The sequence below is a fragment of the Microcaecilia unicolor genome, chromosome 1 (genome assembly GCF_901765095.1).
Source record: "Microcaecilia unicolor chromosome 1, aMicUni1.1, whole genome shotgun sequence".
NCBI classification, from domain to species: Eukaryota; Metazoa; Chordata; class Amphibia; order Gymnophiona; family Siphonopidae; genus Microcaecilia; species Microcaecilia unicolor.
The window spans coordinates 64453561-64465990 of NC_044031.1; the positions used below are offsets into that span (position 1 = coordinate 64453561).

General features: G+C 42.7%; 1 protein-coding gene across 1 annotated transcript in view; it reads left to right on the forward strand.

Moving 5' to 3' along the window:
- Nucleotides 1-10090: 10090 nt before the first annotated feature.
- Nucleotides 10091-12430, forward strand: part of LOC115466642 (solute carrier family 22 member 13-like) — a 60467-nt gene continuing 58127 nt past the window's right edge. The window contains exon 1 of the mRNA XM_030198029.1: nucleotides 10091-10465. Coding sequence (XP_030053889.1) covers nucleotides 10091-10465 — 375 coding nt within the window. The remainder of the gene's footprint in view (nucleotides 10466-12430) is intronic.

Below are 12430 nucleotides of genomic sequence, written 5' to 3' on the forward strand. Positions count from 1 at the left end.
GAAGTCCAGCAAGGCTCAGAGATGGTCCAGAGACAGCAGTGCAGGCAGGGTCCAGAGAAATGCAGAGTTCCAGGTTTTTTTTTTTTTTAATAATTCTTGGGCCATAGGCTGGTCAGGTGGGGTGTATTAATCCAATTTATTTATTTGCCTACATTTGTACCCCACATTTTCCCACCTATTTGCAGGCTCAATGTGGCTTACATTATATTGCAAAAGATATAGTTATGAACAATCAAAACTCAGGGATAGGTGAAACTGGTTCTTACTGGTTTTGTAGATGGGGGCATAGTAGCTGGTCACATGTTTATCCTGGCTAACCATGTGTTTTAGTACACACTCAAATTTACTTGACAAGCTAGGTGAGTCATTGTCTAGCAGTTTTAGGTAGATGGTCTGTCTTATGTCCAGTCTCATTGATTACTGTCAATATACTGACTCTGGCCATTTAATAGTTCTTTTGCTCCAGGCTATCAGTGGTCTGAAGGAGGATGGGGCCAGCTCTGCTTTCTGATACTGAACAAGTTGCATAGCAAAACACTTATTTGTATCCAGCAAAGTCAATAACCCTGAAAATTTATCATACGCTACAGCTCTAACTGCCACCACTCCCTAAACTACTACTATCATTTATGTAATGCTACTCGATGTCTGCATTGCTGTCCACAAACACGTAAGAGATAATCCTTGCTTGACAGAGTTTAAAATCTATTCGACGAAGGACAAGTAAGATTCATGATTTTATGGGTATGATTTAACACATGATTATTAGACAACTAAGGGGTTAAAATATAAAATCAGCCTTAAAAGGGTGGGCTTTTAAGTTGCAGATTGTGCATGATATATTAACTTGGGTAGTCTGTTCCAGGCATACAGTGCAGCAAGGTTGGAAGGAATGGAGTCTGAAGTTGATAGTGGCAGGAAGGGGACAGATAAGGGTGACATGTGTGATTTGAGTTCATGAGGAGGTGGGGTGGGTGTAGGAAGAGTAGAAGTGAATTCACTTGTAAGTCAGAAGTTTCAACTGTATATGGAAACAGCCAGTGAAAAGGAGTTATGAGTGTAGCAACATTGGTGGAAGATAAGTTATGCAACAATTTGAATGGATTGAAGGTCGGGGAGATGGTTCAGTGGGAGATCAGTGAGGAGCAGGTTGCAATAGTCCTAAGAGGTAATTCAAACATGGGTAAGGGTTTTGGTTTAGTTCAGAAAAAGGATGCTTTTCAGCGGTCTTATAGAAAAAGAAATGGCATGTTTTAGTAGTCTGGATATGTGCAGAGAAACAGAAGTCAAAGATGTCCCCAGGGTTATTAGTGAGGAGACAGGGATGATGACAGTGTTATCCACAGAAATAGAGAATTGGGATAAGGGGGGGGGGGAGAGAAGTTTTGTATTAGCCATGTTCAGTTTCAGATGACAGTTGGCAACCAGCAATGTTGGACAAGGAGTCTGAGACTTGGGCCTGGATTCCTGGTTACGTTTTGATGTAGAGAGCTACATCTGGGGAGAGTAAGCATAAAGGTGGACCTGAAAATTATAGGAGGAGATCAGCTCACCAAGGAAACTACTTCTTGCCCTTTAGAAAAATGCTGAAAGCTCATCTCTTTAAGCAAGCCTACCCAAATGCCCCAACCTAATCTCGCCAACTTCCACCCCCAATTCTGTTCTGACTTAAATACCAACCTCCCATCCCTCTCTTTCTATCTCTTTATCTCTCCTTACCCTTTCTCCCAAATTACACTATCCTATCCTGTCTACCCTCTTTTATCCTAGTCATATATTATCTAGCTCAACTTATCATACACTACTAAGCCCAACTTTACATTGTTTTACTACTGTTTTATTAAAATTCTATTAACTTTGTATTTCAAATTACTATGTAAGCCGCATTGAGCCTGCATTATGTGGGAAAGCGCAGGGTACAAATGTAATATTAATAATAGAGGTCCTGAGTTATACCAACTGATAATGGGATAGCAGTGGAGGGGCATTCACTAGAGTGCACTTGACATTGGGACAGAGAAGATAACCAAAATCTAAATGAGGACAGTGTATCAAGGAGCAGGTGGTGATCAATATCAAGAGCTGCAGATTGGTCAAGAAGGATGAGTAATGGCATCAGATCTGGCCAGGAATGGAGCACTGGTGACTTTTGGCAAGGGCTGTTCTGTTGAATGTAAGAGCCAGGGGCGTATCTGCATGGGGCCACAGGGGCCTGGGCCCCCGCAGATTTCGCCGTGGACCCCCCTATCGCCGTTAACCCTCCCCGCCTACCGCCAACCCTTTCCCTGCCTACCGCCGTCACCTACCCCGAGGTCCGCTCCTGCCGGTTTTTTAAACTATTACTTCAGCTGGCCGGGGACCCCAACCCCTGCCAGCCCAGCCGAGGTCTTCTTTAACTTCATCTTCATCCTCGTGCTGTTAAAGCTGCATGATGCATCCTTTCCGTTTGAGTTTGACATCGCAGCACGTTAAACTCCGTCCAACTGGAAGGATGCATCATGCAGCTTTAACAGCACGAGGATGAAGATGAAGTTAAAGAAGACCTCGGCTGGGCTTCAGCTGACGTAATAGTTTAAAAAATCGGCAGGAGCGGACCTCGGGGTAGGTGACGGCGGTTGGCGGGGGAGGGTTAACCGCGGTAGGGGGGTGGGTTGATGGTGGCGGGGGGGGGGGGTGGCGGTGGTAGGGGGGTTTATAATGTGCCCCCTCACTCTAGCCCCTGCCCCCCCTATCGCCGACTCAGATACGCCCCTGGTAAGAGCAAAAGCTATGTTGGAGCAGATCAAAGAACAACATGAGATGAAATAAAGTCAAAACTGTTATGGTGAACAGTAGGTTCATATAGCTTGAATATAAAAGGGAAGAGGGAGGTGGGATGATAGTTGGAAGGGGCAGGTAGAATCCAATGAGATGTGGTGTTACTGCAGTATGTTTGAAGTATCGGGAACAGTTGCAATGGGGAACGCGATAGGTTGAGGATATTACAGATGGAAGGGATGACAGTAGGGGAGATAAGGCTGATGGGTGCGAATGGGATCAGAACAGGTAGTGAGTTTGGAGGATGTGATTTTAGAAAAGGAAGAAAGGATGGCAGAGGTTGAAGGGTATGAGAATCAAGTGGAGGAGGGAGTTCAGTGTGGCAAAAAAAATAAGGGTTGGAGGTAAATAGTTTGGCAAAAGGACGTGGAGGGCCATCAACCAAAGTAGCCATATCATGCATTCATGGGCGGATGCATTTCAGCTGAAACTTAATGCAGAAAAAACCCAATGCCTAATACTGACCTCTCAACACAACACTGACAAATTCACCACCATCAACACATCAAAGCTGAACCTACCAATTTCGGACACCCTAAAAATTCTTGGAGTTACCATTGATCGGCACCTAACATTAGAAAGTCACGTGAAAAAACACAACCAAAAAGATGTTCCACTCAATGTGGAAATTAAAAAGAGTAAGACCATTCTTCCCAAGTCTTCCGCAACTTGGTTCAATCATTGGTACTCAGTCATCTAGACTATTGTAATGCACTTTACGCCGGCTGCAAAGAGCAAATACTCAAAAAAACTCCAGACAGCCCAGAACACTGCAGCCAGACTCATATTCGGAAAATCAAAATATGAAAGTGCAAAACCACTACGAGAGAAGTTACACTGGCTCCCAGTCAAAGAACGTATCACGTTCAAGGTGTGCACCCTAGTTCATAAAATCATCCATGGTGATGCCCCAGCCTACATGTCAGACCTGATAGACCTACCACCCAGGAATGCCAAAAAATCATCCCGCACACTCAATCTTCACTTCCCTAACTGCAAAGGTCTAAAATATAAACTAATGCACGTGTCAACCTTTTCCTATATGAGCACACAATTCTGGAATGCGATACCGTGCAACCTAAAAACAATCACTGAACTAGCCAGCTTCCGCAAACTACTGAAGACCTATCTTTTCGACAAGACATATCACAAAGATCAAAACATGTGAAACCCCACATGTATCCAGAACTGACTTATAATGCTTTCTTGCTGTTTCACTACTATGTGTTGTCATTATCATGTAACTCAAAATCCTTCTGTAATACCAATTGTTTATTCTCTTCTCATTTCCACTATTCATGATGTATTGTAAGCCACATTGAGCCTGCAAAAAGGTGGGAAATTGTGGGATACAAATGCAACAAATAATAATAAATATTAATAATAATCGAACGGGGACGAACATCTCTAAGGATGTCCTGGTGAAGGGGTGGGGAAACCCGTATTATCGAAACAAGATGGGTGTCCATCTTTCATTTCGATAATACGGTCAGTGATGCCCAAATCTCAACATTTAGGTCAACCTTAGAGATGGTCGACTTAAATGTTGAGATGGTCGACCTTAGAGATGGTCATCCCCAGTTTTTGGCCATAATGGAAATGGAGGACGCCCATCTCAAAAACTACCAAATCCAAGCCCTTTGCTCATGGGAGGAGCCAGAATTCGTAGTGCACTGGTCCCCCTGACATGCCAGGACACCAACCGGGCACCCTAGGGGGCACTGCAGTGGACTTCACAAATTGCTCCCAGGTGCATAGCTCCCTTACCTTGGGTGCTGAGCCCCCCCCCCCAAAAACCCACTCCCTACAACTGTACACCACTACCATAGCCCTAAGGGGTGAAGGGGGCACCTACATGTGGGTACAGTGGGTTTTGGAGGGCTCACATTTACCACCACAAGTGTAACAGGTAGGGGGGGATGGGCCTGGGTCCGCCTGGCTGAAGTGCACTGCACCCACTAAAACTGCTCCAGGGACCTGCATATTGCTGTCATGGAACTGGGTATGACATTTGAGGCTGGCAAAAAATATTTTTTTTTAGGGTGGGAGGGGGTTGGTGACCACTGGGAGAGTAAGGGGAGGTCATCCCTGATTCCCTATGGTGGTCATCTGGTCAGTTCAGGCACCTTTTCATGGCTTGGTCGCCAAAAAAATTGGACCAAATAAAGTTGGCCAAGTGCTCGTCAGGGATGCTTTCTTTTTTCCATTATCGGCCGAGGATGCCCATCTCTTAATCACGCTCCAGTCCCGCCTTTGCTATGGTGCCGACACGTCCCCGTGAGGGGAAGCAGTTGAGAATGCCCAAAATCAGCTTTCAATTATGCCAATTTGGGCGACCCTGAGAGAAGGACGCCCATCTCCCGATTTGTGTCAGAAGATGGGCGCCCTTCTCTTTCGAAAATAAGCCTGATAGTACACTTGTTTGGCAAGTGCAATAGCAAGAATTTGATATGTATGAAGTCAGAAGACACTTTGCAGAGTGGACACAGGAACATAGGTAGTGGATTGTGAGACTAGTCAAGGCTGAGGTTTGGTACACTACAGAACAGGAAATGGGAGGAAGATCTAATATTGCACCACTTTTGATTAAATTGCACTGGCTGCCAGTCCAGGTAAGAATTCAATTTAAGCTAATGTTTCTCAAAACGTTTGTATGGATTAGCTCCTGATTATCTCCATAATATAGTCTCTCTCTACTCAGCAACTAGAAAACTTTATATACCCCCAGTTTTAGTAGGAAGAGGTCTGGAACTATGGAACAAATTTCCAAAAGATATCCAACATATTACCTATTATTCTATATTTAGGAGGGTAATTAAGGCTTGTTTGCCCAATATTTGAAGGACCCTTATATATGGAGCGAGGAGTATTTGTGTTGTATGTAAGTTAATGTAACTCAATGGGATCTATCTCATTTTTATTTGGATTGTGATCCGCCTAGAGACTATTTAGGTAAAGCAAAATAGAAATGTCCATATTAGATTAGATTGTGCCACAGTGCATTTGAGAGGTAGGAAGGAGAGGCATTGCAATAATATTGGAGGGTTTGCAGTTTGATTTGCACAGGTGGAGTGAGTTGCTGGGATTGATAAATGGGGTGGGGGGGGGGGGGGAAGAGGGAGAGCAGAAGTGTACATAAAAGAGTAGGGAACACTGGATAATGATGACAATAAAATGGGCTCAGTGCAGATTGGTAATGAAAAGAAAACAAGCTCAAGAACAGAAGAGAGGGTAAGACAATGGCTTCTGAAGTTACAAAAATCAAAACTGGAGTATGTTGTGGTTTGAGATAGCATCAGGAAAAGAAAAGATAGTTGTGCCATAGGAAACAGGAGAAGAAAAAAAATAAACCTGTGAAGATACGATATGCCCCAGAGATCACTAGGAGGAATATATAGATGGTCTAGAAATCTCCCAAGTGGCTGGATGGAGCACAGGGTAGCATGAGTGGATCAGAGTGGGCCTGGAAGTCACCCTGGAGGATTCTGGGAGGAATATGCATTGGGTCTGTGTGTAAACTCCCCAGTAAGTAATTAAGAATAAGAAACAAGTAACCAAAAAGTCTTGATTATATTAGTCTTCACACCCCATGATTCATTACTTGGTAAAAGTTTCTTCTGCATATGTATCAAGATGTGCCTTTATTAGTGCCCATTTAATTCATCAAATGTGGGAAATGAACCAAAAAAAAGTCAGAATTTCTTTTTTTGGGGGGGAGGGGGGACTGAAAATACTTGCCCTGTGCATGTTGCATAACAAGATGGTGCACTTTTTTGCTATTATCTATTATTATTTGTTGCATTTGTACCCCACATTTTATTTATTTCAAATCATTTATACCCCGCCTTTTGCCGCAGTGTTGCAGCCCCAAAGCGGCAGGCTCAATGTGGCTTACATAGTACCGTCAAAGGCGTTTGCCCAGTCGGTGGTTAAGAAATACATTGTTCATTATTTAAGGCAGGATAATTTAGTCTCTTTCAAGTTGCCTGGGGATTGACTGTGGACCTGCAGTCTTCAAGTCTCATTGCAGATTTTCTGTTGGGTTCCTGACTGGGTGTTGACTGGCTACTTGGACAGTCACTGTCTTCTTATTCAGCCACTCCATAGTTGCTTTGTGCTTAACAGAAAGGTGAATTTTCTCGGTCCTAGGTCTGTGACAGGCTGAAACAGATTTTTCCTCCAGGATTTGCTTCTGTTTTGCATTAGCCAGCCTTCCCATCCCAACAACCAGTGGTGCCACTACTATGCTTTACAGAAATGGTAGTAGGGTGATGCACTGTTTTTACACCACCACACATGACTAAGACTAAAGTCACCTCCTACGTGCATGCAATGACCCCCTAAATGTTTCTTTGCAAATGCAGTGCACATTATATGGCTTTTCTTCAGCAGTGCCGGCCTTCTTGCCATCTGCCACTCTCCCATGCAGACCATATTTGATCTTGACATTCGTTGAACAGTCAACACTTCTATCTCAGCCAAAGACCTTTTTAAAAGTAATCTTGGGCTTCTCCACAGTTTCCTTGGCTACTGACCTTGGAGGGATGGTCTGACTGAGGCAGTGTCTTGCTGGTGTCAGACTTTACAGTGATAGACCTGTATTGTAGTCAATTTGTAGGTTTAAATAACTTTATCCTGGAGTTACTTCAGCAGTTCTGTTCGGCACTTTTAGACCTTTGCTTCCAGTTCACTTCAAGTCATTAAACAGCTTATTTTGCTAGGAGTATTCAAGTCAACTGAACTACTGTGACTGAAGTCAGGTAGGCTTTATTTTACTTATGGGCTTCGAGACAACTTTTGGAAGCAGAGCTTATGTGGGTTTGCAATGATAAAGGCTATGAAGACGCAGCCAAGGCTTCTGGTTTCTTATTCTTTATTGCATTTCTGTAATTTTTCTTTCCTGTTGGTATGGAGTATGGTGTAGAAACAAAAAGGTGGGAATATGAGCCAGGCTATCCAATAATTGGACCTGAAGTTAAGTTTAAAATAAACAAAATTTAATAATATTCAAACAAATAATAATAACAACAAAATTCCACATTAAAAATGACTCGACACAACGTTGTGTTTCGTCCGGATGGCCTACAGCAGGAGTCTTGTGGCTAGTGACGATGATAAAATATGATCATCAAGTGACGTGATGAAGAGAACTCAAGTCACAAATGAGAAAAGTGCAGACAAGGATTTTAAAATGGTCTTTAAAAAGACCGTTAAATGATCCGTCTGACGCTGCACGTTGTAATTGTTTTTGCAACGTGCAGCGTCAGACGGATCATTTAACGGTCTTTTTAAAGACCATTTTAAAATCCTTGTCTGCACTTTTCTCATTTGTGACTTGAGTTCTCTTCATCACGTCACTTGATGATCATATTTTATCATCGTCACTAGCCACAAGACTCCTGATGTAGGCCACCCGGACGAAACACAACGTTGTGTCGAGTCATTTTTAGAGTAATTTTTAATGTGGAATTTTGTTATTATTTGTTCGAATATTATTAAATTTTATTTTAAACTTAACTTCAGGTCCAATTATTGGATAGCCTGGCTCATATTCCCACCTTTTTGTTTCTAGTATAAGTCAGTGGAACTCCTCTAATATAATTTGAATTGTATTTTTAGACAGTAAAATGTGAAAGTATACAAGAATGTAAAGACTTTTACAAGGTATGTAGATACAGGTAGGACAGTTTTCAGAGGAATCTAGCGAGCTTTATAAGTAGTGAGCCAGCTTTATTTCTGGGGCTGAAAATTGTCCAACGCAGTGACTAAATATAGTTGCATTCTTTTATTAAGGCCTTCTCAGGGACGTCTGCGTCAGGGGAATAAATTTCATGAATATAATTGTATTTTTAATTACAATAGTTAGTCTACACCTTCTTGAAAGTTTTCCACATTTTCTTGCATCAGTATGTACTTTAAAGCTTTTAAATATTTTTTTTCACACTGAATACAGCACATTCATGGTTTTCAGTGTAAGAAATGGCTATTAGGGGACAAAGTATATAACTATTAATCAAAACTGAAATGCAACAACTGAATGTCTGTCTCCCCGAGCCAATCCATGATAGAAGTACCTTTTGAAAAACACAGCTGTTCATGCTCTGTTAAGTCTTTGGGGAGCATTGATGGGCACAGATTTTCAATTGAATTGTGGTTGGTGCTTTGAATTGACCACTAATCAGAATAGCCAGGGACCTTGACCTCTCAGCTGTCTTCAGAACACATGGACTATAAATCTGGTTGCAAGGTGTCATATTGAATAATGACTGGAACATTTCTCCATGCAGTGCCTGTGAGCTGCCTATACAGTACCTTCACTGTGCTGGGAAGTAGACTCTTCATCTGCATAAATGGATGCAGGTCTTTCACACACAATTATAAAATATAATACTAAATAGCAGACTCTCCAAACTCTAATTTTATAATGAGACCCATTTACAATTTAGATTTCCTTTGTATGGAAATGCATGAATGCACTGCTCACACCAATACAATGAATGAGTTCAACAGACACTTATTTTAACAAGTAACTGAAAGAGTCAATTTCCTTTTGTCAAATTGCCTCATATTCTTTTGTTAGATCTGAATGATCAGATAAGGATCTTCCACAGCAAATCGGAGTGTGTTATATAGGTGTATTAAGTGAAGGCATATGAAAAAGCCTTGTTTGAATGTTTTGGAGGAGATAGACATCCCTTTCCCCTCCCCCCACAAAAAAAAGGCTGCTAGCTGTACAAATTCTGTATGATATGGTGATCTGTTACCAATACAATGCACAATACCAAAGAGGGAAGGGAGGGGGAATACAATCATTGACCAAAACATGTCCAGAAATGCTAATAATGCCTTCTGTTATATTACTATCATGTATTCCATTACCGTGCAACCCAAAATCCTTCTGTAACACCAAATGTTTACTCCCCTCTCATTTCCACTATCCATGATGTATTCTAAGCCACTTTGAGCCTGCAAAAAGGTGGGAAAAATGTGGGATACAATAGCAATAAATAATAATAATAATAATACTCCATTTCCATGCTCAGGTTATCTTCCAGTACTTTCCTTAACTGCTTACCTCCCACTTCACCACCCAGGTCTTCCTGCCTACCTCTGACAATTTATTATTCAGTCTATCCTGTAGCTTCACAGAACAGAAGTCAAGTTAATTGGGGATTAGCCAATATCTGTACCGATACTGGAGAGTTTAAACATTAATTTCACAATGTACAAGTGCATTACCTTTGGACAGCTCAGTAATTAGATGAAGCGAACAATGACTAGCTTTGAAGAAATTCTGAAAAGTGCTGGTGAATTTGGGCGATTTCAAAAATGGTTGGTGTTGCTTATGTGCATCCCAACTTTTCTGACTGCAATTAATACATTTAGCCAGGTGTTCATGGGGATCTCCGTGCCTCATCACTGTAATACAAGCTGGATCTGGATAATTGCTCCAAATTTGACCAAAGAGCAACAGCTGAATTTAACGCTTCCAAAGAATGGACATGGATCATATGAAGAATGTTATATGTATACTCCTGTGGAGTGGGATATTGAATCAATTGAGAAATACAGGCTGAATATTACAGAGAAGTGCAGGGATGGATGGGTATATGATACTTCTGAGCAAAAGTCAACATTAATAACAGAGGTTAGTAACATTTTGGTATATTTTATATAGCACTAGTAAAAAAGGCCTGTTTCTGACACAAATGAAACGGGCGCTAGCAAGGTTTTCCTCGGAGTGTGTATGTTTGAGAGAGTTTGTGTGAGAGAGAGAGAGTGAACGTGCGAGTGTGTGTGTGACAGAGAGTGAGACTGGGTGCGAGTGTGTGTGTGAGCATGAGAGTGTGTGCCATGGTTCCCCCTCCCTCCCATTTCCAGGGTCCTCCCTCCCAGTTCCAGGGTCCCATGGAACTGGGAGGGAGGGGGGACGGAGAACGTTGGAGGAGTGATGTCAGCAGGTGGTTATGATCCCAGTGAGACACTGGAATGTTGGAGGAGCAAATTAATATATTAGATTAGGATATGAAATAATGTTAACCTTGCTGCTAAGCAGTAGATAAAAGGCCCATCAAATATGACAAACAGGATTGGTTGTGTGCAAATTCCACTTCCTCCTACAACCTCTGTAGCTTCCTCCTAAGTCCTCTTTCTCTTCCCTCCCCCTTGGTCGGCCTGTTCATAGGTCCTCTGCTTCTATCCCATCCCCTATAAAGCTTTCCTTGCTTCTCTTCCCCTCTTCCCATCATGGCTGCATTCTAAGTGCGCTCTTTCCTATTATGACTACTACTACAACTACTACTATTTAGCATTTCTATAGCGCTACAAGGCATACGCAGCGCTGCACAAACATAGAAGAAAGACAGTCCCTGCTCAAAGAGCTTACAATCTAATAGACAAAAAATAAATAAAGTAAGCAAATCAAATCAATTAATGTGATTGGGAAGGAAGAGAGGAGGGTAGGTGGAGGTGAGTGGTTACAAGTGGTTACGAGTCAAAAGCAATGTTAAAGAGGTGGGCTTTCAGTCTAGATTTAAAGGTGGCCAAGGATGGGGCAAGACGTAGGGGCTCAGGAAGTTTATTCCAGGCGTAGGGTGCAGCGAGACAGAAGGCGCGAAGTCTGGAGTTGGCAGTAGTGGAGAAGGGAACAGATAAGAAGGATTTATCCATGGAGCGGAGTGCACGGGAAGGGGTGTAGGGAAGGACGAGTGTGGAGAGATACTGGGGAGCAGCAGAGTGAATACATTTATAGGTTAGTAGAAGAAGTTTGAACAGGATGCGAAAACGGATAGGGAGCCAGTGAAGGGTCTTGAGGAGAGGGGTAGTATGAGTAAAGCGACCCTGGCGGAAGATGAGACGGGCAGCAGAGTTTTGAACCGACTGGAGAGGGGAGAGGTGACTAAGTGGGAGGCCAGCAAGAAGCAGATTGCAGTAGTCTAAACGAGAGGTGACAAGGGTGTGGATGAGGGTTTTGGTAGAGTGCTCGGAAAGAAAGGGGCGGATTTTACGGATGTTGTAAAGAAAGAAACGACAGGTCTTGGCAGTCTGCTGGATATGAGAAGAGAAGGAGAGAGAAGAGTCAAAGATGACCCCAAGGTTTCGAGCTGAGGAGACAGGGAGAATGAGAGAGCCATCAACAGAAATAGAAAACAGGGGGAGCGGGGAGGTGGGTTTGGGGGGGAAAATGAGAAGCTCGGTTTTGGTCATATTTAATTTCAGGTGGCGTTGAGACATCCAGGCAGCAATGTCAGACAAGCTCGCTGAAACTTTGGTTTGGATGCAAGGTGAGATATCAGGGGTAGAAAGGTAGATTTGGGAGTCATCAGCATAGAGGTGGTAGGAAAAGCCATGGGATGAGCCATCAGGCTTTCAGTATATCCACAATGAATATTCATGAGAGAGATTTGCATACAAATCTCATGAATATTCACTGTGGGTATCCTGAAAACCTGACTGGCTGGGGTGCTTCCAGGACCAGGTTTGGGATCAATGCTCTGAACCCATCATGCTGCTGCAGATCTCCACCCTTGGTAGAGGAGTACCACAGAAGAAACACTTACATGGTTTAATGAGGTGCTTCTGCAGTCCTGAATTGAATTAAATACTCACCAAG